General features: G+C 50.2%; 1 protein-coding gene across 2 annotated transcripts in view; it reads right to left on the bottom strand.

Moving 5' to 3' along the window:
* The window catches only part of Col15a1 (collagen type XV alpha 1 chain), a 106,164-nt gene that overhangs the window by 31,392 nt on the left and 48,839 nt on the right, over positions 1 to 25,933 (bottom strand). For both annotated transcript variants that reach the window (XM_076564175.1, XM_006973679.4), the window contains exons 9-20: positions 24,790 to 24,942; positions 22,754 to 22,957; positions 22,234 to 22,362; positions 15,498 to 15,590; positions 14,342 to 14,467; positions 13,821 to 13,883; positions 4,407 to 4,442; positions 3,893 to 4,033; positions 3,634 to 3,702; positions 2,849 to 2,884; positions 2,674 to 2,757; positions 471 to 536 (exon numbers count right to left, since the gene is read on the bottom strand). In XM_076564175.1, coding sequence (XP_076420290.1) covers positions 471 to 536; positions 2,674 to 2,757; positions 2,849 to 2,884; positions 3,634 to 3,702; positions 3,893 to 4,033; positions 4,407 to 4,442; positions 13,821 to 13,883; positions 14,342 to 14,467; positions 15,498 to 15,590; positions 22,234 to 22,362; positions 22,754 to 22,957; positions 24,790 to 24,942 — 1,200 coding nt within the window. The remainder of the gene's footprint in view (positions 1 to 470; positions 537 to 2,673; positions 2,758 to 2,848; positions 2,885 to 3,633; positions 3,703 to 3,892; positions 4,034 to 4,406; positions 4,443 to 13,820; positions 13,884 to 14,341; positions 14,468 to 15,497; positions 15,591 to 22,233; positions 22,363 to 22,753; positions 22,958 to 24,789; positions 24,943 to 25,933) is intronic.

Genomic DNA, 25,933 nt, shown 5'->3' with positions numbered 1-25,933 from the left:
TTTTGAGACCCTATCTAGTGTGGGCCAATGCAAAAGCCTCGAGGGAGTCATGTGAGACCCTTGCATGTTCCTTTCCTAGTCTCTAAAATGGTGAGAGAATGGCTGAAGTTAGCCTCAATCCTCCTCTGGCTCCAGTGTCCCGTTAGGACAGTCCTGTTCTAAGAAATGAGACTCAGCCAACACATGCAGGCCCCCAGCATTGCCCAGATGGCATGGTACGAGTTGCTCTCTGATCTCACACAGAGCTCTTTGGTGCATGGGACTGAAAACATCTGCTCCACTGAATGCAACTCTGCACAATGAAATTAGTGTTAAAAAACTTCTCAAAAATTCAGCTTTCCTTTCTTTTGACTTCGATATAGACTCTGGCTCTATGCTCCAGGAGCTTCAAGGATTCCAACCCAACCCAGCACTTCCAGTGGGGGGTTCTGGGTAGAAGCCTTACTCAGGGGGCAGCCACAGATACAAACCGGAGGTCCCGCAAGTTCAGGAATGTCCGAGAAATTCATGAATCCATTAGTGACGTTGAACAAAGACTGAAAGAGAAAAATTACTCAGTGAGGACGAAGGACGGCATGTGCTCCTCCCCGCTTCTGGCAAGGAGGCCCTAGCTGAAGTCACCCAGCATGGAGAACATTGATCACACCCCAAAGCCACTGCCAAGCATACCCAACCCCCCAACTCCCCATCAAACAGCCCCAGTCTGCCTGTCGTTTTCCTTTTTAATTAACTTTAAAATTACCCAGTAGATGAATGCCTTCTCTCTTTCAAAATTGTAAATACATGTATACATGCATACATACATACATGTGCCCATTTATAATATATATAATATCTGTGTATGTATGTATGTATGTATGTATAAAATAACTCATGTATGTCATTATTTTACATAAATGGCATCAGGCTGTGTGAACTCCCCTTCAACTCATTCTTTTCTACTCAATCATCTTGTGTGGAGAGCTTTCCATGTGCAGTTCTGGAAGACATCTATTTTTAGTTTGAACAGACTGTCAGGGAGCTCTCCAAAGGGGCTGTGCAATTACACTTCCCCCACAAGCACTCAAGATTGTCTATTTCCCCACACACTTGGCACTTTTAAATCATACTCTTTTCCTCTTAACTCTGGTCATTCTTTTTCCAGGTCTTTGGGACTTTTTTTTCTGGCCTTTCTCTTGTCTGTCTGCCTGGTTGTTATTTTCTTAGAAATGCTATGGTCTTTCTCAAAGGCCTACTATGTGTATATCTGATGGACAGAGGGATGGATGGATGGATGGATGGATGGATGGATGGATGGACAGGAGACATACATCTGATCCAGTCACAGTAGCTTCTCTCCATAACTCTAGTGACCCCCAAGCCTGCTACCCACTGTCAGTGAGTTTCTGGTGTCCTGGCACAGCCCACACAATTCTATCTCCTCCCTTGACTCAAGGTGCCACTGCCACCAGGACACCAGAGTCACTGAGAGTCCTAGCCTCATGCCTGCTCAGGAAAACCCTCCTCCCTTGTCTAGACCCTGCCAAAAGATACTTCCTTCAGAAAGTCCTCCTTGATTTCTCACATCTCAAACTCACTTTCCTCCCCTGTTCCAGCTCTCTTTGGTCTCTGGCCTCTGGGTCACACTCTCCCCAGTCATCCTCTTAACTGCAAGGCGTGTGTGTTTCTTAGTCACCTTTAAACCCTGGGCTGGTGCAGAGTGTGTGTGCATGAGTGTTTGCATCGGAGCGTTAATGGTAGACATGGAGATTTAAATGACACTCAGGTGGGGACAGGCAGAAGACAAGGAACATGTAGGAGGACAGGCATGTTACCAAGCCTTTGTTTCGTGATGTGGATTAATGACATCAAAACCTCAAGTTACTACTTCCTTGGGAATGGAGGTCAGTGTCGGGAGAGGCTTGCTTTGTTCATCCATGTGGAGAGCTTTCCAAGTGAAATTTTGGAATCTGTTTGTTAATGGTTTTTTTTTTTTTTTTTTTTTTAAACAAATTGCCAAAGAGCCATCCAATGAGCTCATCTGAAGATACCTCCCTGACAAGAACTGGCCCTCAGGGGTACAACCCTGGCTTCTCTTCGTCTCTTTACTCCCACCCTGGAAGACGGGAGATGCTTCCTGACGGCAGTCTGGGGCATGCTCGGCACTATCCTTCTCTCTCTTGTCTGACTCTGGAGGTAGTGAGCAGGCACGTGCTGCTCCATAGGGTGGAGGCTGCCAACCTCAGCATACCCTCTGCCAGCAGTGAGCAGGCAGATGCAGCTCTCCCACAGGGTGAAGGCGGCTAGCACGCCCTTTGCCGGCAGTGAGCACGTGATCTCAGGCTTGTGTCTCCAGCTTTGGCTTTCCTTCTCGGCTGGCCTCAGGCTCTGAGGCCAGTCGAGAAGGAAAGTCAAACTTATTTGGGGCTTCCTCAAAACTCTAGTACTTTCTAGGCTTCCGTCTGACCCCTGATCTTGGCAAGCAGAAGAGCAGACTCTGCAGGTCCTATGTAGGAGAGCAGTGGCAATGGGGGGGGGGGGGGTTACGGACGGATAGGTGGGCATGCTGGCAGGCTCAGGCCCTGACACTCTGCATAGCCACCAGCCCTGTAGTCCTGAAGGGTCGGGTGACCTGCCGTCCCCTTTAGCAAAGCAGAAAGCATGTGGCCAAGCTCCAGCCTGGATGATACTCACACTGGACAGGACCTCGACACGCCCAGGTGGCCCCCTGGGCCCAGGGGGCCCCACAGTGCTCGTTCCGTCCATTCCCCGCTCGCCCTAGGCAGACCAGAGGGGAATAAGAACAAAACTCCCAATCCACGGATAATGAACCTTCTGGAAAGACCCCACCTCAGATGGGCTAACTCACCTTGGGTCCTTGTTCTCCTTTTTCTCCTTTGGGACCCTGACAAAAATAACCGAACAGATGAAGAGACAGTCTTTGGTTTTCCCCTGTCCTCTGGCGCATTCTGTCTACTTGGCGTCTCGTCTTCTCTCCCTAAGCCCTGCAGTCAATGCTGTCCCAGGTGATGGGATCAAAAGTGAGGGGGAAATTCCCCTTCCAGGGTCAGAAGAGAAGTACCCACAGAGGGCAAGCCCCAGAGGCCCTCTCCCAGCATGGAAGTGTCCCCTGACTCTGCCCTCAGATCCTGTGTGTACAGGAAGCTCTGTTTTCTGTGCCGGAAGTTACTCCCTGGGCACTTGGCTCTAGGTTCCATGTGACAGAGATCATAAGATCCAGTGGAGTGTCTTCATTCAGGCACACCACACAGGACAAGGGTGATGCCTTCTGGGGATGAGGAAGCAGGCAGAGCACCTGCTGGGAACACAGGGTTTTTTTTTTTTTTTTAAGGGGCAAAGTGACTCTAACATGGTGACGGGAAGCCATGAAGCAGAGATGCTCAGTAATGAGGAACTGGCCAGTGGGGACAAAGATGACTATCAAGTTTCCCTACGTGAGTCTGTGCAAAGCTTCTATGTGGCCCCTGGAGAAAGAGCCTGCAATGAGCTCCTTACAGGCGGCACAGCTCAGGGCTGGAGGCACAGCGAGTGTGAATCATCGAAAAGAGAAAGGCCAGGGGGGCCCCACAGCCTCCTCACTCAGGTATGAGAGCAGGACAGCGTTCATAACAGGGTTCATAAAAGTCTACCTACACTTGGAGAGGAGGGCCCCAGGATTCTGGGTTTGCTCAGCAGCTGGCTGTCGCCCGAACCTTCGATGTCCTGGGGAAGAAACAGAAGCAAGGATTTCAGAGCTCACTGCCAGGTACCTGCTTGTGCCAGGGGGAATGCTTGGGACTGTGGGCTCACAGGGACTCAGCAAAACCTCCACCCTGGGGTCAGTACCCAGCGTGCTGTGCCTTCCAATGGTCCTTACTAACCACCACTCCAGCCACAGGAAGGGCAAAAGTACCTCGAATCCAAGTTCTGTTGTACATCCAGGACCTGGGGGTCCAGGGGGTCCTGGAGGCCCTGGTGGTCCCATGACCCCAGGAGTACCAACTTGCCCGTTTTTCCCTGGGGGCCCTGGTAAGCCTCGGTTGCCAGGGTCTCCCTGTAAGGAAGAAGACAGGCTAGTTACCAACTGCAAATCCCCCATGGAAGGAGAGCATGCGCACCTGAGTAAGGAAATGACTCCTCGGAGCTAATTAAGTTGGGGAATTCTCCAATGGGCGCTGCTTGACGGCGCAGGACAGCTGTCTCACTAATTGACATTTCCCTTGCCCGAGGTGCTCACTAGAGGGGTGAGGAAGGGGGATCGTTGCAGGGGCATGCTCCCCGCTGTCCCGGCTGGCCTGTCTTCCCTGGGCCACCTCTCTGAGGAGTGCTTCTCTTTGCTCTGTGACATTAATGGGTTCGCTCTGCTGGCCCAGGGGTACACCAGGAGCAAAGGAAAGAGGAGGGAGGGAAAAGCTGTCCTCAATTACCTTCTCGCCGACGGAGCCGTTAGGTCCTCTTGCTCCCTGAAACACATGAACACAGGGGTCAATTAGGAGGTGACGCATGAGGCGTGCTCAGAGGGAAATGCAGAATTTCAGACAAGCGAATAGCAGGATGCGACAAACAGGATCGTTCTGTCTGGGTTCGGCTGGTGTCTCCGAGCTGAGCACATTACCATAGGTCAGGCCCAAACCTTAAGAAACTCATTCCTCAACAATTAACCCTCCCTCCCGAGATTAGACTAAAGCAGTTGGCACGAAGCAGGAGAGCCCAAAGTATTCTCTTGGGGACTCACACTGAGGCAGCTGCCAGCACCCCCAAACCTCTACCATGACAGAGGTAAGGGCTGTTTCCAACTTCAAACCAAGGGAAGAGGCAATGGTCAATTTTGATTATCAACTTAGTTGGGTTGAGAAGCACCTTGAAGATTTGTAAAGCATGCTTCTGGGCCGGTCTGTGAGGGCGTCTCCAGAGAGCATTACCTAAGAGGCGGAGACCTGCCCTGAATGTGGGTATCAACATTCCATAGGCTGGGGGCCTACGGGCCAAGAACCAGGGAGGCAGCTAGCACAGCATCCACACCACCACCTCTCTCTCTGCTGCCAAGAGAGTTCTCAGGTTTGTTCTGTTACGTCATCTTGTGGCCATGATTCTGCCTCGCCATGTCCCAGACACAGACAATGGAGCTAGGCAGCTAGGCCTGAACCTCTGGAGTGTGGGCCCGAGTAAAGCTGTTCTTCTGCAGGAGACAGTCCGGCCATCATGTGGCCGGCCACACAGAAGCTGTGACACTGATTATGACATGTCCACCACAGAAGACTGCATCTCTCCTTGCGCCTTTCCTGGGCTAGATCCATAGGACTAACCTACATCGCCCATAGGATGGGTGGTGAGTCTATAATACCCATCCTCAGATAAGCTGGTAGTTACCTAGCCTGAAATAAATAGGAATGTCAACTGACAGCTGACAGGGCCTCGGCTGTGGAGAGGAACCGCAGAGACCGAAATGCCCTGCCTGGTGGTGGAGAACATAAGAAGAGCAGGAGGCAGCCCAGAAGGAAGCAGGGGTAGGGGTGGCCCTGGAAGAAGCAAGAAGTAGGGGTGCCCCAGGAGCCTCTGGCAGGGAGACAGGTTGAGTTTCTACATCAGGACAGCCATGCAACACCAACCAGTTGCCCTCACCTTCTAGGCACAGCCCTGTCAAGGAGCACCTGGGGGTCTTAGTACCACAGGAACAATGAGAGTTATTTTCGGGAGCAAAGAGAGGGCGGGGCTGGGAAGCCTAGAAGGTCCATGGGCACCCAAAATGAGATCAGTTTCGGAGAAACCCTGTTGATGGACAGTCTACTCCTCCACTCTTACTGAGAAACTCACAAGCCTCAGGCGTAGCCACTGCCACTTCCTTAATGGTCAATGCCAACAGAGGCCTAAAACCTCAAATGAGATGCCAGTTTTGAAAGTAAACACACAGGAAGACTCACTGATCTGAGGGAAGGAGACAAAGTCAACAACGGAACAAAGGAAAGAGAGGCAATCAGAGCTTTATTACTCTGAGAGAGAAGGGACGATGTTATATAATCATGAAACAAGAGCAAACTATTGTGAGATGAGAATTCCCTCAGAACAGTGGTCATGAAAAAGAACCAATTAGGAGTCATGGATATAAAAACATGTCATGGTTGAAATGAAGAACTCTACAGGAATAAAAGAGACAGACCCCGAAGAGAAAATTAACAGAGAAGACCAAAGACCAGGGTACAACATTGCTGCAAAAAGCAGCACAAAAGAATAAAAGACCCAGAAGGAATGACCAAACAGAGCTCAGAGGATAATCAGGAATTCCAACATCCGATCAAAGCCAATAAAGCTATTCTTTATTATTAGAGAATAGAGAAAGCGACACATGAGCCGACAGTAACTGGACATTCCTACACTTGACCTTAGCAGAGGGCGGAGGGGCCACACTCAGCATTTCTGGAAAAACAAAAAACAAAAACACCACAACCCAGAGGTCTCCAGACTAAACAACAACAGCCCACTCCGAGGCTATTTAGTACCAAATGGAAGAATACATCTTTTAAATAATCCATATCCAGGGTTGGAGAGATGGCTCAGCGGTTAAGAGCACTGGCTGCTCTTCCAAAGGTCCTGAGTTCAATTCCCAGCAACCACATGGTGGCTCACAACCATCTGTAATGAGATCTGGTGCTCTCTTCTGGCTGCAGGTATACATGCAGACAGAACACTGTATATATGATAAATAAATAAATAAATCTTAAAAAAATCTATATCCAGTGACAGTATATGGGGCATTTCAATACATCAAGCAAAGGGAGAAGCCAGATGGCCTTAGGTAGGCTGAGAATGGGAGTGAATCTGAGTTCATCCCGGATAAGAGCAGACACTACCTTCAAACCTCAGGGGCAAATGGCTTCAAATTTAGAATTGCATACACAGTCAAATAAAATACAATCTCAGTATTATGTTTGGAACTCCCTATCTAGACCAGGCTGGCCTCAAACACATAGAGATCCACCCCTCTGCCTCCTGGGTGCTAGAATTAAAGGCATGCATCTCCACACTAGACTAAAAGAAGAACTTTAAACAGCCAAAAACCTGGAAAGTTTGCCGTGTGCAGACCCTCTCTGAAAACACTACAGGGATATGGCCCTGCAAGAATGGTTGAGGAGGAAACACAGGATGCAGGAAGCAATGAAAGGTGGGACCTTGCCTGCTTTTATAACTACACACTCACTCAAAAGGCTGCCTAAGGCAGAACTTCTCTGTCCTCCTGTCCGAGCCCAGCACACTTCCTTGTCCAGTGGCTCGGCCAAGACACAGGTAGGAAGCCAGGAACTGAATACTTTTCAGATTCCTTCCAGCTGGCTCTGGGAACACTAACTGGAGATGAGCCTCAACAAAATTCTTCAGATAAACAACAAAAGTGAGAGCATCCCTGGAGAGCCCAGCACAAAGACAAGCCACCATAGACCCACAGGCGGCATCCTCCCTCTATTTCCAGGCTCTCTGCTCAGCCCCCAGGGGCTCCCTGTGTGAGGCTCAGGATTCTGCCGGTGAGGGTGGTCCAGCAGTGCCTGGTATGTGTGGGGCATGGGGGACAAGGCCCCACATCTCAGTACCAGCTCCTTGGTTGGAAGACCCTGCTCAGTCTTTGGGCTAATGATGGAGCAGTGCAAGTGACAGGTAGGCCTGCCGGAGAAGGCACCGGGCTCCCAGGGCAGGGAGAGCATGCTGGAGCCCTCCAAACTATACACTCAGAACCTTCTGTCGCTGGTCCTAGGCAGCCCAGCAGATCCTCCAGTGCCTCCCCTAGCCCGGGAGCCACCAGGGATGACCTGGCTCTCTGGGGAGGCAGCAGGAAATGGAACACTAAGCAGAGGAAGTAGTCATGGCCAAGAACCATCACCCCACCCCACCCCAGTGGCCAACACAGGCAAACTGAGCAACTGAGTGAGACCTTCTTTCTTCCTGGGGTACAAGTGTGTCTCAAGTCACTGAGTTTCTCTTCAGCTGCTGAACGTGGAGGCTGCAGTTTCTTAATTCTGTTCCTCTTGAGCATGAGCAATTAGTTACACATTGCATCCTGCCTGCTTCAGCCTCTCCTTAAGAAAAGTATCTACTTCCAGCCACACATCAAACCACTAGCGGGGCTCTTGTGACCCACACCTAAAGTTGCCCCATCCGGTGCTAGAAGTTCCCAGGAATCCACAAGGATGACCCCAGCCTAGACTACTAGCAATAGTGGAGAGGGAGTCTGAATGGGCCTAAGTCCAGTAATCAGATTGGTGAACACCTTGACTGTCATCATGGAGCCTTCATCCAGTGACTGATGGAAGCAGATGCAGAGATCCACAGCCAAGCACCAGACCAAGCCCCAGGAGTCCAGTCGAAGAGAGAGAAGAGGGATTCTATGAGCAAGGGGCATCAAGATCATGATGGGGAAACTTACAGATACAACCAAACAAAGCCAGTGGGAACTCATGAACTTTAGACTAACAGCTATGGAGCCTCCATGGGACTGGACTAGGCCCTCTGCATAAGTGATACAATTGTGTAGGTAGCTTGGTCTGCTTAAGGGGACCCTGGAAGTAGGATCAGGATCCATCCCTAGTGCATGAGGTGGCTTTTTGGAGCCCATTACCTATGGTGGGACACCTTGCACAGCCTTGATGCATGGGGAGGGACTTGGAACTACCTCAACTGAATGTACCAGGCTCTGCTGACTTGCCATGGGAGGCCTTTTCTTGTCAGAGGAGGGAATGGGGGATGGATTGTGGCAGGGGGGAGGGGGGATCCTGGGGGTGGGAGGAAGTAAGAGAGGGGGATCTGTGTTTGGTATGTAAAATGAATAAAAAAATTCTTAATAAAAAATAAAAGCTGCCCCATCTCTGAAAGCATTCAGCTGTGCCTCCAACTGATTCCGTTCAAGAAGGTTATTATCCATGAAGTGGAATGCTGCATTGTTTCCCATTGCTTTCCCAAGTTTGTTTAAGCCAAATGCATCTTGTAGCAGATCGAGAGGAAGTTCTAGAAGGCATCTTAGTCCCTGATCTTTCTGATTATCTTAGGCAGCTTGAACATGCTGAAAAGGTAGGACTTGGGTCCAGTCCACGGGCTCACAGGTATGGGGGCCAGCAGTTTGGAACATGAGCAGATTAGCCAGGGAATGGAAGGGTCTAATCTATTAGGACTTTCATGAATGAGTAGCGTGAAAACTGAGAATCTGATAAAGAGTTCAGGAAATAAACTTCACTTCCGAAATGATGCAGTAGCACACGTCACTCCTTAGCTGGAAGGGATTTGTGTGCATCGAGTCTAGGCACTTCCTTGGAGTTCCAGCTAGTAGAGCCGTGTGGCTATGAGTGGGAAATTGCAGAGACTCATTCCTACAGCAGAATGAGTCACAACAGTGTCCCGTGTCACGAGATCATAGTTTAGAATTTTAAAAAATTGGTTTTGGCCTTTGAGACAAGTCTTACTATGCTGGCCTGGCTGGCCTGGCACTCACTATGCAGACCAGGCTAGCCTCCCACTTTTAGAGATCCTCCTGCTTCTTCTTCCACAGCACCAGGATTAAAGGTGTGCACTACTGTGCCTGGCCTGTAGTTTTGAACCTGTGATGATAAATCTGACTGTCAGCTTGATTGGCCTGAGAGTGTCGAGATCAGCAAAGGCACATCTGGGCATGTCTGTAATGGCATTTCTAGAGAGGATTAAATAAGGATGGGGACCCCACCTTGAGTCTGAGTGGCATGTCCCATAGACAGGGAGTTCAGATGGCACAGGAGTGGAAAAATGAGAGCTCCTGGCTCAGGCATGCACTCTGTGTTCTGGCCAACATGAGCTGCTCTGCACTGCCCTATCTCTGGACTCCCATGTGACGGCCTGAGCCTCTGACCCCTGATCCACTATGGACTCCTACCATGATGGCCTGAGCCTCTGACCCCTGCTCCACCACAGACTCCCACAACAATGAACTGAATCTCTAAACCTGAAAGCCAAAGCAAATCTTCCACTTTTTCTCAGGTGTTTTGTCGCAGCAACAAGAAGGCTAACACAATTCAAAGGAAATTTGGCTGGTGATAAACTGAATTATCAAGGGCATTATGAGATATCCTTGATAATATACAGAAACAAAGAAGAAACAGCAGATACAATACTATAATATGCGGCCTTTTTTTTTTTCTTTTTTCAGTGTTATCTGCTGAGTTCGCTTATGGGGTTAGTATTAACGATAATTTCAGCTCAGTAGCCCTTGCAGACTGCAGTCTCTTTGGTTTTATGGAAGCCTGTCATACAAACGTTGTGCCAAAGCCAGCTGATAATAAAAGAGGAAAGATGAGAAGCCAAGCCAATATTGTGATGTGCTGGACTTCAAACACATCTGGTTTCTGGATTCTGGGAAAAAGCAGCTCGATGCTCAGTCTTCAAGGGTACCCTGATGTTATTACAGGAATCACGTTCCAAAGCAGATTGGGATTGCTAAGAAAAAGAGACAGTGGGCGATGGTGTCATCAAATTTCTCTTCTAACTTACAGAAAGATGGAAGCTGGATCTACAGTGAAATTTCAAGCCCAGTGAGATTACTCAAAGACAGTTCTAGGTAGCTCACGGTTCTCCAGCAATTATGGGTAGCTGAGAAAACTTCAGAGTACAGGCTTTCTCCTGTGTGGGTGCCTCAGAACCTCCCAAGGCTGAGGAATAACATGAACGCCCTGGATCCTGGGGACTATGTCCTCAGTCACAGCAAAGCTGGTTGCAGAAGCTGCAGTGTATAATGGAGCAATGTCTGAGGACCCTGCTCTCTAGTAAGCTCCTCAGCTTCCTTACCAGATGTGTTATGCAGCTGGGAAAATAGGCCACTTCCACCTCTTTCATCCCGGGATAAAGATGTCAGTTCAACTTAATGTGGGGAAAAATAAAAGATACTTCTATTTATACTAAACACTATAAATAATCTACCAGATACATTCTTAATGATCATCCACTCTTTGATGACAGGTTTATGTTTGATAAGGATGGTTTTATATATAAATGTATCAAATTTCCCAGACAAGTAAATCAAGTCTGATTAACTATGTATAGGGGGAGGGGAACTTCACTTTGAGCTAGGCATGGTAGTGCACAGGTGTAATTCCAGCATTTGGGAGGGAGAGACAGCAGTATTAGAGTTCAAGGTCATCCTCAGCTCTTATAGAGTTTAAGGTCAACCCGTGCTGCATGAGACCCTGTCTCACAACCACAAGAACACACACACACACACACACACACACACACACACACACACACACACACACACAATTGTTTTGATAATTGCCTTGGCTGTTCTGTGTGCCTGGCTAATAGTATAAGAAAAGACTTGCTACAGCTCAGTCTATCCAGCCATGGTAGGTGCTGCCTGGGCCTTATCAATGAAGCTGTGTGGGTCAAAGACAGACACTGGCAGAAGTCAGTAAACATACCACTGGACCTAATTCTCATAAAGGCCCAAGACACTCACTTCCGACCGTCTGGTTCCCCTTCAACTCTCCAAATGCAAATGTGCAAGTCCTTTTAGAATCTGCTTTTGCTTAACCCAAAGCAGGCCATGTACTAGCCCAACGCTGGACCTCTTAACAAATCCCAGGGCTAAGCCAGCCAAGCAGTTGATGTCCAGCAGTTATCCAGGGTGGGCTCGCTCTTCCTCCCTGCTGCTCTGTGAGCCAGCTGCAGGCCACAGGAGCAGCTGCAGCAGCACGTGGGTGTCTTCAGGCAGACAGTGTGGGAGGTTCAGCCGCTGTTTCGGAGGTGCTGGCAAGGTAAGTGTGGGTTGGTAGTGCTTCCTGCAGACCTAGATTTCTTATGAGACTGTTGGTTTGTATAAGAAGTTTCCTAAAATTTCACAGTTGTTTCTTTTTCTGAGAAATTCATTTGCAGCAAAAAATCAGGTTACTCTTTCTGTTAAGCTGATGGAAACTGGAATTTGATTCAGCGGCCATGATGTCCTGGCAGGAAGCATTTCAAACATGTTCATAGAGGTGATACAGAAGCCCGACCTCCTATCCAATGGGTTCCTTGAACCCTTGTTCACCCTGTTAGCACTAGTGCAAAGTGACTTGTTTTTATTTATTATCTCTCTTTGCAGAAAGAGACTCATCTTCATTCTGGCTGGGAAGGCTGCAAGGGCAGGAATTGCCTTCTCCCAAGAGCACCAGCATGGACTGTAGAAAGACAGACCTGCCAAGAAAGACTGAAGGCAGGCTCACTAGACAAGGAGCTTAAAATGGTGTTTGACGAATAGTTCACTTATTCATAAAAGGCTAATAGAGGCCTGTGCTAGGTTGGAAGGCTGTTCCCGCTCTATGGCAGGATAGGATGCAGGGCACACGGGCAGGCTAGCATCTCCTGTGTCGCTGGCTAAGAAGGTTCTCAGCGACATTAACCCTGTGTCACAGAAGAGGAAGAAGGAAGGGTGCTGGAGGAGTTGAGAGAAGCCAGGCATGATGGAACATCTGTAATCCTAGCACTAAATGTTCGGCAGCGGGATCACAAGTTTGAGGCAAACCCTGGCTACGCGTAGCATGACCCTGCCTCAACAAACCCTAAACAAAATACCCAGGCCAAATGAAAGAGTGAGGAGGAAGACATTCAGTATCCTCCTCACCTTATCCACAGTTCCACTCTCTGTGGTTTCAGTTTTCCAGTTAGCCATAGGCTGAAATTATTAAATGGAAAATTCCAGAAACGAGCAATTCACAGTTTTAGATTACACACCATTTTGAACAGCATAATGAAACCTTACAACTTTCTGCTCTGTCCTACCTAGGATAAATGTAATTCCTTGGTCTAGCATGTCTGTGTTTATATACTACCCACCCATAAGTAATTTAGTTGCCATCTTGGCTATCAGATCAAGTACAGTATTATTCTCCCAGTCATTAGCCTTTATTTTACTTAATAATGGCTCCAAAATGAAGAGTAGTGATGCTAGTGATTTTGTTATATTATTATGAATATTCTATCATTAGTTACTGCAGTTATTTTTTTACTATGCTTAAATTTAGAAATTAAATGGGTATATATGTATGTACAAGGAAAATAACAGTATATATATACATATATATGTATATATACATACACACACACACACACACATATATATATATATATATATATATATATATATATATATATATATATATATATGTGGGTGGGAGTCTTACAACATAACCCCTAGGATAAAGGAGGGTCACTGTCTCTGAACTGAGCCTTGACACAAAGAAGTGGCATTCCAGACAAGGCCGATACCACATGCAGAGGCTTAGAAGCTGGCAGAGAGGAGCATGCAGCAACTGGCCTGTCGCTCAGAGCTGTACCAGTGAGCAGTGGGCCATGTGCTACGGAGACAGCTGGTGCTAACCAAGAAGGGCACCATGGCTTTGCCCAGCAGAGTGCCACAGGCATTTCCCCAGGAGCCAGTGAGTGCCTGTGACATGAAGGTGGACAGGCACAGGTCGGGGGGTGACTATGGGTGGAGAGGACATCAATGAGGGTCCTATTGCTACAGGGTAGGCAGAAGAGATGAATGTCTGGTCAGGATGCACAGAAAGGTCACAGGTATGGAGGTCACTCTTGATAACTAGCCAGTGGTGACGGGGAAGGAAAAAGGAGAAGAGGGAGACAGGAAAGACCCAGGAAGACCCAGGGGAGATGGCGGCACCACCATTCACGGATGCTAAGGCACGCAGGAGTGGGAAAGAGAAACAGACGAGAGAACTGTGAACCCAAGGGTAGGATATCCAATAGAGACGACCAAAGAGAATAACAGAGAAGATGAACTCGGGTTAGGGCTCAGGAGAGCCAGGCTGGCTCCCGTGCTGGAACTCATACTGTCCCCATACCTTCTCTCCTTTCATCCCAGGCTTGCCAGAGGCTCCATCAAGTCCAGGCTGTCCCTCGGGGCCCTGGGGAATATCAGTGACAATCAGCTCACAGCATCTCTGCTAAAACCCACACAAAACCCTACCTAGGAAGGAGGGAAGGTTGAGGGAACTTGAGACCGGTGAGCACAGGGTTAGCTGCTTGTGGCCGGAGACAAGCATCCTCTGTCTGAGTCACATCTCCTCGGAGGAGATCAGGAGCGGGGCAGGACCAGATGGTCTCCAAGGCTTTCCCACAGCAGGCCCAGCTCTGGTATCCTGTGGCAGGTTCCAAAGCCTGCGTGAGCCTGCATCCTAACCCCCATGTAAATCAGGAAAGCAGTGTGTGCAGTATGTTCTTGGCTGTCCTTCCATGGAGTCTCAGCAATGACTCAGATGGGGAAGATTTTGGTCCCCAGCCCTGGGTGGTGCGGGGTCTGTAATCTGTCTGTGAAAGGAAGCCCCATGATGACAGGGTGAAGGAAGAGACTTCAGTTGCTCACCGGAGGTCCTGGCTCCCCTGTGGGTCCATCCTCTCCCGGAGAGCCAGGGGGTCCCGTGAAAACATCAGTTCCTGGTTTTCCTGGAATCCCAGGTGATCCAGGTGGGCCTGGGGGGCCTGGAGGACCCTGAAAGACAGTGTTAGAAACAATGAGGGAGTGTGAATATACCAAGCATGCTTTTTTACTTTTTTTCCAATCCTTGCAACAATCCCGTAGGAAAATGGGGTTCTTACCTTGCACAGGGAGAAACTGAGGCTCAGTCAGACAACATGACTCAAAGACTCATACACACACAGTTGAAAAGCAGGGAGCTGGCATTTGAATGTAAGGTTTTCCAAGCAGATCACACCAGGCTTTCTCCCAAATGGTGTATACAACAAAGAACCAATTAGCTGGAATCCCAGAGGAGCCCTGGTTAATTCTGCTTTCTAATTGACGGTAAGGTCAGCCAAGCAGCCTGTGTTTGACCTTGTCCCGAAACACTTTCCAAAGTGGACTTGTTTCCTCAGCCTCCTGCTGGCTGTCAGATCTCACTAGCCCAGACTGTTCCTGGTAGATCCACTGGGCTTTCACGCCACTGAGTGCCAGGGCCTTTATAGCCCTGGTAACGGGCAGGGGCAGCTAAGTGGGGCTCAGGGGAAGAGCTGGAGGGCCCAAAGATGGATCTAGAACCAGCCACACTCCCTTGTGGGCAGTTTAGAGAGGACCAGTAGAGCCCCTCCTTGGGCAGGCCAGACATGTCACAGGCACCAAGAATGGGCCGAGAGCAGCCTGGGGACCCAGGGAGGACTTCACACTGGAAACTGAGTGTGAAATGCTATCCAAACAGAGAAAGGACCAGGGCAATTCTTTCACAGATGAAGAGGAGTGTGGAAGCCCTGGGTGGAGGCGAAGGCCAATGAACAAACTTGCTGTGACGGAGACAAGAACAGCTTCCAGGGAAAGGAGGAGGGTAGGGTGGAGAAGAGAAAGATCTCAATGCAAATCCAGACTCGCCCTTGGCTTAAATGAGTAAAAAGTAAAGGGGAATGTATGATGATCCCCATAGACTCCAGGAAACAGTCCCAAGGGGCCGGTCCACTGTCATTGTTTGCCTCACCCCAAAACCTGCCCTCCTGGGTCCCCAACACCAGCCCCCAGCACCCCTCATACTCACTCTCAACAGATCCTCATTGCCCACAATGTCTCCAGAGCCTGAGCCCACATCCAGGGGCCAAACAGGGCCAGAGCCCTCGGCCTCCACTCCTACCTGCAGAAAAAAGAAATTTCCACAAGTGGATTCAGGCACCAGACTCCATAGACAGCCACGCCACCTCAGGTGCTCCTGTGTTCTAATGCCTTAAAATGTCTGTGGCCAACTTCCTTTCTGGTCTCACCTCTACACCCCTTCCCAGCCGGAGTCCCGCCTCAGCCGCCCCATCATTCAGCCTGCAGGTGACCTGGTCTCAGCACCCTTCCAATTCCTTCTGTTTCCTCTCCAGGGAACACCTTAGTCCCTAGGTGGCCTCCCGTGTGAAACCATGCTGAAGGTGAGGGCTTGGATATGGCTTTATTTGATCATTAAATATGCATATGCCGTGCCCCACCCCCAGAGGTCCAAGGAGGATCGGGGTTGCAAGTTAGAGCTAGAAGCAGGAAAGTCACTGTCCTGTGGCTGTAAGAGGGAACCGTGGCAGTTTGAATGAGATTGTTCTCCATAGGCTCATACGTTGAATGCTTGGTCCCCAATTAGTGGAACTGTTTGGGAAGGATTAGGAGGTGTGGCTTTGTTGGAGGAGATGTGTCACTGAGGGTTGGCTTTGATATTTCAAAAGCCCATGCCAGTCCAGTCTCAATCTCTCTCGGCCTGTAATTTGAGGATCAGATGTAAGCTGTTAACTTCTTCCCCAGCACCATGCCTGCCTGCCACCATGCTTCTTGCCATAATGATAATAGACTAACCCTCTGAAAATGTAAGCAAGCATCCAACTAAATGCCTTCTTTTGTAAGTTGCCTTGGTCATGGTGTCTCCTCACAGTAACAGAACAGTCTATGAGACAGAGGTGGTAGCAGAGGTAAGGATTCCTGTTGAAGACTGTTGCTTTCATATGATGGAGGAGAGAGAACCACACAGCTAAACTCAGGGAACTTGGGAAGGCCTAGATGGGAAGCAGGGAGGACCCCCTGAGGGATGTTCAGGGTTTGTTTCCTGGTGACCAGATAAATGGGTGTCATTACTAGAGTTAGGAAGCCCAGGGAAAGGAGCAGGTCTCGAGCCAGGGTCTAGTGGAGATGTCCTTCTTGGTCCCTTAGGGTCCAGAGAACATAATGATGTAAGTGAAATATGGAGCTGAAGCCTGCAGGGCTCCAGAACAGTGGAAGCCTGAGGTCTGACTGAAAGGAACTATAGAGTCTGGGAGTCCAGAAAGTCCCCCTCCCCCACAGCACCATCCTAGAAAGACCCACAGGATCAAGGAGGCGTCTCCTCCCAATGTCCCCTTCTTTGTAGACATTGCTCACCTTTAAGCTCTGAACCCAACTGAAGAAAGGCATTTTCTCTTATAAGAATGGCCCAAGGCATAGCCTGTCACCCTGACCCCTGCCACCAGCACTTCCTGGTTCTCAGGGCTCAGTGGTCCTTTGTTCCTGCCTCACACTGGTAAGAGAGGGGATATGGTAGGGTAAGCTGAGCATGCACACACAATTGCATAGACCCTGATGTTGCCTAGGGTTCCCTGAGGCAATTCTACCAGAGGCTTGGCATCTGCAACCAGTGGACTGCTCATTCTATCCACCCCTGAAGCCTCTCTGGGTCTTGACTCCTCCCAGATCTGCCTTCCTGAAACCATGGGCTTCTCCAGGCAATACTCCCAGTCCCACAGCCTGGCATAACTGGTGTTTAGAAAACACCTTTAGATGCCAACAGTGTCCATGTGGGAACAAGGGGATGAGGGGAGGAGGAAGAGGAGGAGGGAGGAGGGGAGGAGAAAAGTGAGCCTATGAGATGTCGGCTGTCAAAAGCCTCCAGAGAAATGGCTGTCCTGATAAATATGACGAAAGAATGGCTGAGCCAAACCTAAGGAGTATGGAGAGGGACATCAACAGTGAACCTCCCCACCACCGATGTGGGGGTTTTGAGGCTTCTTCTTAGGGCTCCCTGCACCCTCGGAGCCCTGCTGCCTCTGAAGTTCCCTGAAGTGGCAGAGGTGGAGAGCAAGAGGGAAACCTCACCCATAGGCCACTGGCTTTCCCAGGGCTTGCTCTCCAGAGAGCCGAAAGCAGAGGCCCGGGACCAAAGCAGAGATGGAGAGGAGCCGCCAAGCTGTCACCCGTGGTGAGAGCACGAGCCCCCCGGGGAATCACATTTGGGGTCACCCTGATGTGAGAATAGATTGCCCGAGCAGTTCTTCCAGAAGACAAGCTGTTACCTCTGTACTGATGGACCTCAGGCAGCGTTTGTGTACACACCCCTTCATCCTGGCTACCGCTCCACAAGTGTCCCCTATCATCACACCAGCTCTCCTGAGATCCTCCAGCTGCTGAGACACCAACCTGCGACCAGGGGCCGTGGGAGATCTTCCTCATCAACTCCTTCCCAAGAGGGAATGGCGTGTGACTCAGAAGGACCTTCCATAACAGGGAAACTGAGGCCTGTAGCGGTCAAAAGACTCAGCCAATGGAATGACTTGATTTTGAACATGGTGGGTTTTGCTGAACCTGTGGGTCATGTCTGAAGATGTGCTGTAGACAGCACAAAAACTTAAGGCACAAAATCTGAAGACTGTGCTCTCTTCCCTCCAGGAACTGTGTGACCGTGAGCAGTGTCTTAACCCGCTCAGTGTCTTCTCGTGTGATGAATAACTGCATATAGCTAATTTATTGAGCAAGTGTGTTATGCTAGACAAAGTTTTCCACGACTCATTGACTCTCACAACAAATCAAGAGGCAGGAACCATGCTTGTGTTCCTCGGGCTTTGCAGTCGTAGGAGGCAGGGAGACGTGAAGAAATTGGTTGCAGAGGAGCAGCAGCGTCGGGCTTGCCTTGTACCCCCTGAACTGTATTGCCTCTGCAATTCGAAAGGATTCTGGGAATATTCCAGGCGGGTGCCCTCTTGACCGTCCTGACTGTGCTTTTAAGCTCTCGACACAGGAACTGGGGCATCAATGTCTGTTCACAGCTGTGCCCAACCCAGGCGTTTGGCAGCGACCTTGGCAGTGACCTGCATGGCAGGATGCTGCGCTGTGTTCACCTGTTCATTTACCGACCCCTCCTCCTGCGTATCTTCCTCCCGTGTCTCCTGCTTCTCTCCCACTCTTCCTTTCCCTCCCTCCTCCTCCTTAACCCTCCACTCTTCTTAGAGGTTTACAAAAGACTCTGGGGTTAGAGGATGTCTCAGCAGATAAGACTGGGTGCTGTATAATCACAGGTCAGAGTTCGGATCCCAGAACCCACTAACAATCTGGGCACCCCTTGCATGCCCATAACTGTAGTTTGGGGTATGTGGTGGAGACTGGAGAGTTGATAGGGCTTGTCAGCTTCAAGTCTAGTTGAGAATATGGGGGGCCTCAGGTTCAGGGAGAGACCTTGCCTCAAAAGAATAGCTGAAGAGCGATAGAGGACACTTGATGCCCAATTCTGGCTGGCACGCATGTGCGTACGCATGCTACTCCCCCACTCCCCGCCCCCATAAATACATTATTTAAATTTTTAAAAATTCTGTCATAAGGGCTAGGAATGTAGCTCAGTGGTGAAAGCTGGTTTATCATGTACAGTTATTTATGTTTAACCCCTAGCTTTACAAACACAGAACAAACAGTACTATAAAACAAACTACTGCCAAAGCTATAAGCCTCATAGCAAAAAGCAACAAAATGCACAAAATACCTAACAGCACCCACAGTCCCTCCACTGTGAAGCAACACTGCTAACATTTAGGGAGGGCGCTTCCTTCTAGAGTATGAGTTTCCTAATAGTGAAGACCACACAACACTCAAGTTTATAACCATCTTCTTCCACTTAGCATGGTACAGTAAGCATTTCCCCAATACAAATAAGAATAGAAATAAGAATAATTTTAATAATGTCTAATGTTCCATTATGTGAATAGACTTTAACTGGTCTCCTTTTGTTGACTAATTAAATCATACCCAGTTCCCTCTGCTATGGGCAGATATTAAGATTACCGTCCTAGTAAACAAAATCCTTTGTGACATATCAGGTTATCTCCATTGAGGAAGAGTCTTAGAACAAAATTCCTTGCAATTGTGTGGTGGTTAACTTCTGGTTGTTAATTTTAGGGTCGCTAATATATGTGAACAGAGTTTCCCAGAAGCAGTAAGCACCCCCCCACCCCCACCCCAGACTGGCCCCACCAGCCTGCCTTCTCAGAACAGAAAACTCAAGGATACAAGGGTGGTTGGCTCAGTTTCTCCAAAACACCAAATAGAAAAATAAGGGGGGGATGCAGAGACAAAAAGACACTTGAGAGATGTATCTGTTAGGTCCAAAGGAGACTCCAATTCCCTAGACTCCAAAAGGCAGCCCAAATATCCAGCAATGGGCTCAACCTGGACTACAGGAGGATTTCTGGTGGTTAGATAAAAGCCAGCATCCCTGAGGAACTTGTGAGGCTGATTCTCCTCTGACAGAGTCATTTCCCTTACCTTGGGCAGAAGGGTCATATGGTTTCCTGTGGTGCCTCTTAGCATATCAAAGCCCATGCTGGTCTCCAGGCTCCCTCCATATCACATGTATCACACACATTTCAAAGTCCATACCAGCCTCCTAGCCCTTCTCACCTCCTCCCCTACCCTAAACTCCCTCCAGTTCATGGGCTTCCCCCCTCCCCAGTTCATGGGCTTCCCTCCCCCCAGCTACCCATTCTCCTTATAACCCTGCTATTCTGTTCTCTCTCTCTCTCTCTCTCTCTCTCTCTCTCTCTCTCTCTCTCTCTCTCTCTCTCTCATATTCTCTCTTTCTATGTCATTCATTTCTATTCTCCATCCCCTGGCCCTGGCCAGGTCCAATCTGCTGGCTATATTCAGTCTCCTTTCTCTTTCTGCTCTGACTCTTCCAGATGCCTCTAGCTGCTCTCTCTCTCATATCTACAATAAAAACCTTCCCCTTCACCATACCATGCAGCTGTCATGTCAACAGTTTATACAGTATCAACATGTAACATACAGACTGACAATTCAGAGTCAAACTAACTGGCAAGAGGCATTAAAAAGTCAACCTGAGTACCAGAGACTGTGGAGAGGCTACTGATTTGTTAGATGGATGATGATAGCGTGATTATCATAAAAACCAAAACAAACAAACAACCCCAAGGTCCCAAATCCATCTACTGGCGATGCATCACCAACTATTTACAAGTTAACTGACATGATGCTTCGGGTTTGTCAACAATGTTCCAGGCTTCTCCATCCTTGCACAAGGTTGTAGGAGGGAGAAGCGCTAAGACAGATCGGCTCAAGTTGGTGATTATGGGAGGCATCTATGCCATACTGAGCCCCTTGGTACAGTTTCTAGATCTTTCTATAAGAACAGTTTCAGCAAAGAGCAGGCTCTGCCTGTGCCTGCTGTGGCATCCCAGGGAGCAGCGTGGACCTTGCACAGGCTGTGGCGTAAGGAGCCGAGGGGCAGGGGACCCTGTTAGGGAATCACGATGCTTGATGAGCTGAGGCGTCTTGGGCAGCTGGTGACTCTCAGTGATAGCCGCCTTGAGGACAGATCTCTGGGGAGTGCCGGCCCAAGTCTCACTCACTAGGATATCAGTAGGCTCTGGACCTGAGGGCTTTGAGCCACCTGACAGTGTCTAATGTACACTGGGATTTGAACTCAGAATCCTCACTCTTCTTCCTTTGCCAACAATGATGGGGAGACTGGAGCCCTCACAACAGGGCATCTCTGGAAGTGGTCCTTGGCTTCCTGCTTCTCTGTCAGGCTCAGGGTCTTTTCTTATATCATGCTCTTGGATATGAAGATGTAAGAGGGTAACAATTCACAGGAGGAGCCGTGGAGGCCAGAGGGCTCAGGGTGACCCCAGCCCTGCCTCTCAGATACAACTGGCAGGTCCCTTATCTCATGACAACCCATTGCTCTCACCTAGAATTGAGATCACTCATCCTACAGGAGCCAAGGGCAACTCTAACCACAATGAAGGGAAGCTGCTTGGGAACCAGCCAGACACTGGAAGATGCTCTCGGGCAAGGGCCATTCGGGATTCTCAGAGGGCTCTCCTGACTTCTGAGCCCCTTAGCACAGGTCACTGGAGTGTTGCAGCTGAGGGGTCACATGTCATGGCTTTCAGAGTGTCACTCTAGGGACTGACACACTGAGGTGGTCATCTGTAGGAGGTTATCCTTGAGAACCACCTTCACCCTGAAGAACAGTTCACTCCCTTGTTCACACAGGCCTGATTTCTGAGTTGCCTGCTTCTCTGAGACAAGGGACCACCCCTAAGCTGGCGACCGCACGTGTGAGCATAGATGGTCTGAACATCTCCTCAACTGACTCTCCAACTGTCCCGTGCAGACCAGAAGCCAGCCTGAAGGTTAGGAGTAGCAGCCCACAGCCTCAGACCCTCAGCTGGGAGGCCCTGGCAGGTCCACACACCATTCATGCTCCGTGTCTCCACAGACCCTGCTGATCCCTGCACTCAGTGTTTATTCTCTAGGACATCACTAATCTTGATGCAATTACAAAAGCAATTGGAGACCTAAGAAAGGTCTCTCTATATTTATTTTTTTGCCTTTTCCTACCTAAACTGTAGCCTCTTGGGGGTTCTCAGGCCAAAGGCCCTCAATACCATCTTTACAAACCAAGATGAGAGCCAACCATGGGAAGATTAGGATGGCCTTCTCCACACTGAAAGATCTGCCAGCTGAGTCCAAACTCCCAGGACACTTACCAGAGTGACCTGCCTCTCGAGAATCACTGTAGGTGTGGGGAGCGGAGGCCAACTGGGGGGTGTGAGGCCAGACCCCTCCTCTTCAGCTTCCTCTGTGGCAGCTACCAAGTCTTCTCCATCAGCAGGTGCCTGCAAAGGAGATCAACAAGAGGGGTCCTTGTGGCAGGATTGGGTGTGTCGTTTCTGTGATGGCAGTCCAATGTCAAAACATTTACTTACCTACCAGCATCCTCACACCCAGCTCAGTCACGGGAGTGACTGCTGGAAGCCCCTCCCATCTTTGGGACACTGATCTCTAGGAAAGTTCTTAGTCAGAGCTAGGAGGTAGCCGACTGGGACAAAACCCAACACCTGGCTCCTTCTGCCATTGTCTTTCTTCCCTGTTCAGCTGTAGTTTTCCCAGGTCTCACAACAGAGCTCAAGCTGTGTGTGCCTCTGCAGAGGACCTTAATGGGTCCTGGCTCAGAACGCTGACCTTTCTGTCCCCCATGCGTCAGAAAGGATGCTAGCTGGGACTTACAGAAGTAAACACTTGCTCAGGGGCCACTGTGGGTGTGAGAGCATTCTGGATGTCTGTAGGAGCCTCGCTGGCTTGCTCAAGGACCACTGTGGGTGTGAAGGCATCCAGGCTGTCGGTGGCAGTCCCGCTGGCTTCCTCTTCCTCAAAAGCACTGAGGGGCACTTTGGACACAGCTGGGGTTAGCCATTCTTCACCGTTTGGACCCTGGAACAGAACTGCCATGAGACCGTGCCCTGTGACCCCCACCCTTTCTTCGGCGGCGGCTGTGCACATGCTACGGAGAGGAAACCACTGGGACCATCAGCTCTCAGCAGCTCCTTTGCGCCTGCCCTGTACGCATCAAGGCAGGACTGTAACTGAGTGTCCAGGCCTCAGGGGCTCACTGCAGCTCAGAGGCAGAAGACACCTTCCTGGGCATCATGAGCCCACCTCTGGAATCCATCTAGCTGCCCAACTCTGCCCGGTGCTCAGTGCATATCTGGGCTTAGTTTCCACACTCCCAGTCATGGGGAGCTCATCACATCTGCAGGCAGCCCTCCTAGTTCCATACCATTCTGCTAGCCGATCTCCGGCTTCTACTATGCTGAGAGACTCGCTAGAACTGGAGCCTGGTTCCTGCTTTTCTCCCGCTGTGACACATTCCTTGTCTTTAAGAAGAAAAGGGAACAAGGGAAGAAAGGGAAGGAAAAGGAGACACTTTGTTCTTTGAACTCAACTGTGTGATAGTCAGGTGGCCTGGAGAATTCTGTCACTAGCCTGTGTGGACATAAGGGCAGACCGCAAGGCTGCCTGCACAGTATCTTACAGACAGACAGACAGACAGACAGAAAGCATGTGGAGGAGCTCAGAGGTGGGTTGTTGACCTTGGCGGACCCTGCTGCCTTCATGCATTCACTCAGCAAATCTCAGCACCTGCCCCTTGATCGAAGCAGATCCGCTGAGCCCTGTCCCCACCAGGCTCATGAGCTGCTAGGGAGCCAGGCATGCGCTAGGGATGGAACTTTTTACCAATACAGTTGGGACGAGGTCTCCCAAGGACAAGGCCCAGGAGCCTTCAGAGCCCATGCCAGCACCTTCCCGGGGAAGCGATGCTGGGCTGACGCTGACAAGCAAGAAGGTGAAGGGAGGGGTGTGGGGAGACTCTCTGCAGAGAGGAGGAGTGGGGGAAGACTGCAGGGCAAGAGGAAACTCAGAGAAACTTGAGGCAGGAAGCTGCGACTCGGGTCAGGAACACAGCGGCCCCAGGTGCAGCCAAGAAGGCCAGTGACCGGACCCTGCTCAGCTTCTCAAGGGAGCTGGGTCAGTAGGTCAAGGTCAGCGAAGCATCCCAGAAGAGGGGGAACAGCCACCATAGAGAGGCCGCAGAGAGGTGTGAACAGTGCTGGCTGGGGAAGGAGGCTGTTCAGGGCCTACGCTGCTGAGTTACAGATTTAGGAAGAAAAGCAACAGGACTCCATTCTCATGGGATGTGGGACAGAAGGAAGAAGATAATTCTGATAATGAGGCAGCTAGGATGGGACTGTCCCATGCACACGAAGTGGGGACCCAGGAGTGGCCATGAGGAGGCAGGTTTGAATCTGATGGGTAAAGTACCTTTATGGGATACACAGGGACAGGCCAGTCCATGTCCAGCTGGGTGTGTGTGTGTCCAGTCTTCTCTACACTGCAGGCAGCTCGACCTTGCCCTCTACCCTGTCAGGCCTGCCTGTCTGCACCCTGCCTCCCTTCCCCTGACAGCCCACAACCACACCAGGACCTCTTCCCCTCACATGCAGGTCACACACACTGGCCCTGGTCCCTGGCCTCTGCTGGTGGGAGACTCTGCACACAGCCCTGAGACTCCTCCCTTCTCCTCTGACCACACAGGTCATCCCCGTCTCCCTCCGGTCCCTGCTGGACCACACAGTCTGAGCCATACACATAGAAGTCCTGGCAGGCACTCCCAGCTCTGAACTAGCACTGCTCAGAGGTGCTCCCCACACCCCAGCCAGGGCATCTGGGTTTGCCGAGTGTAAGGCTGGGAAGCCTGTCCTTACCAGAGTGGCCTCTTCTCTTGGCTTCTGGGTAAGCATGGATAGGGTTGGCCCTGCAGTAGGCATGGTGCCAGCCTCTGCACCCCCAGCAGTGCCGGTGGGCACCTCGCCATCCCCCGATGCTGCTGTTGCTGGATTTTCTTCATTCTCTGGATCCTGAATGGAAAGACATCCCAAAGGTCCAGGTTAGTGGACCACCATTTTGATCCATGTCTGTGGCTTTAGGGGACAGACAGCCAAGGTCCCCCTTGTACCTGTGTCCTGTGCCTCCCTCTCCTTCAAAGCGCTGGCACGTCTAAACCTGCCCTTTGTCTCTGCCCCCATTGCTCTACAGCTGCCAATCACCTGATTGTCCCCTGCCTCCTGCTCCCCTAGCTCGGTACCTCCCACGTTTAAAATCGCCCTCTCCAGCGTCACTCAGAATCATGCCTACAAAATCAAAGGATGCTTTTTAGCCCCTCACTCACGGGAACTTTGGGAAAGATCTGACATGTTCATGGCCACCTCTGCTCATCTGGACCTGGATCCGCCTTCTATCTCCATCCATGTACCCAGGCCGGCTTCCTTCATCCTTTCTCCACTTAGAAGCCAGGGTGATCATGCTAGAATTCTAGTCCCCCTAAGATCTTGTTGGTCCTCTCCTGTGCTTCAGTGGCGGCCACTTCACTAGATGCTGTCAAGCTATCCAGCAGAAGCCTCCATGCTCTGGGTCTCTCCATCTTCTCATCTTCAGCCCACAGCTGACACCGGGGGCCGCTGCTGACCCCGCAGTCATCCTGTACTTCTTCAGTTCCTGTGTGGTCTTTGGACCTTTGCTCCTCTGGCTCCCACCTGTAACATCTATCTGTCCCCTCTGCTTGGCTAATTTTCTCAAACTCCCAGACTCACCTTCTGCCCCTGTAACCTGCAAGATCACTCCCAGAGTGCTTTGGGAGTCCTCTGTCCCTTGGCTACTGTGTCTTGGGAACTCAGCCTATCCCAGTGACCTTCAACCCTGGCAAGTGGGATCAGTGCCTGGGTAGCGTAGCTCTCTGCAGACCTCTCTCAATGAGTGAACACCCCTGCAGCCATTTGCCCATGCCCACCTGGACTCGCCCCATGGTGCTGCAGCTCTGCATTTGCAGACAGGAGGCTAGTATCCACTTCT

Source organism: Peromyscus maniculatus, chromosome 2 (assembly GCF_049852395.1).
Source record: "Peromyscus maniculatus bairdii isolate BWxNUB_F1_BW_parent chromosome 2, HU_Pman_BW_mat_3.1, whole genome shotgun sequence".
NCBI lineage: Eukaryota > Metazoa > Chordata > Mammalia > Rodentia > Cricetidae > Peromyscus > Peromyscus maniculatus.
Note: the sequence above shows the minus strand (reverse complement) of the source record. Positions and strands in the feature narration are given on the sequence as shown.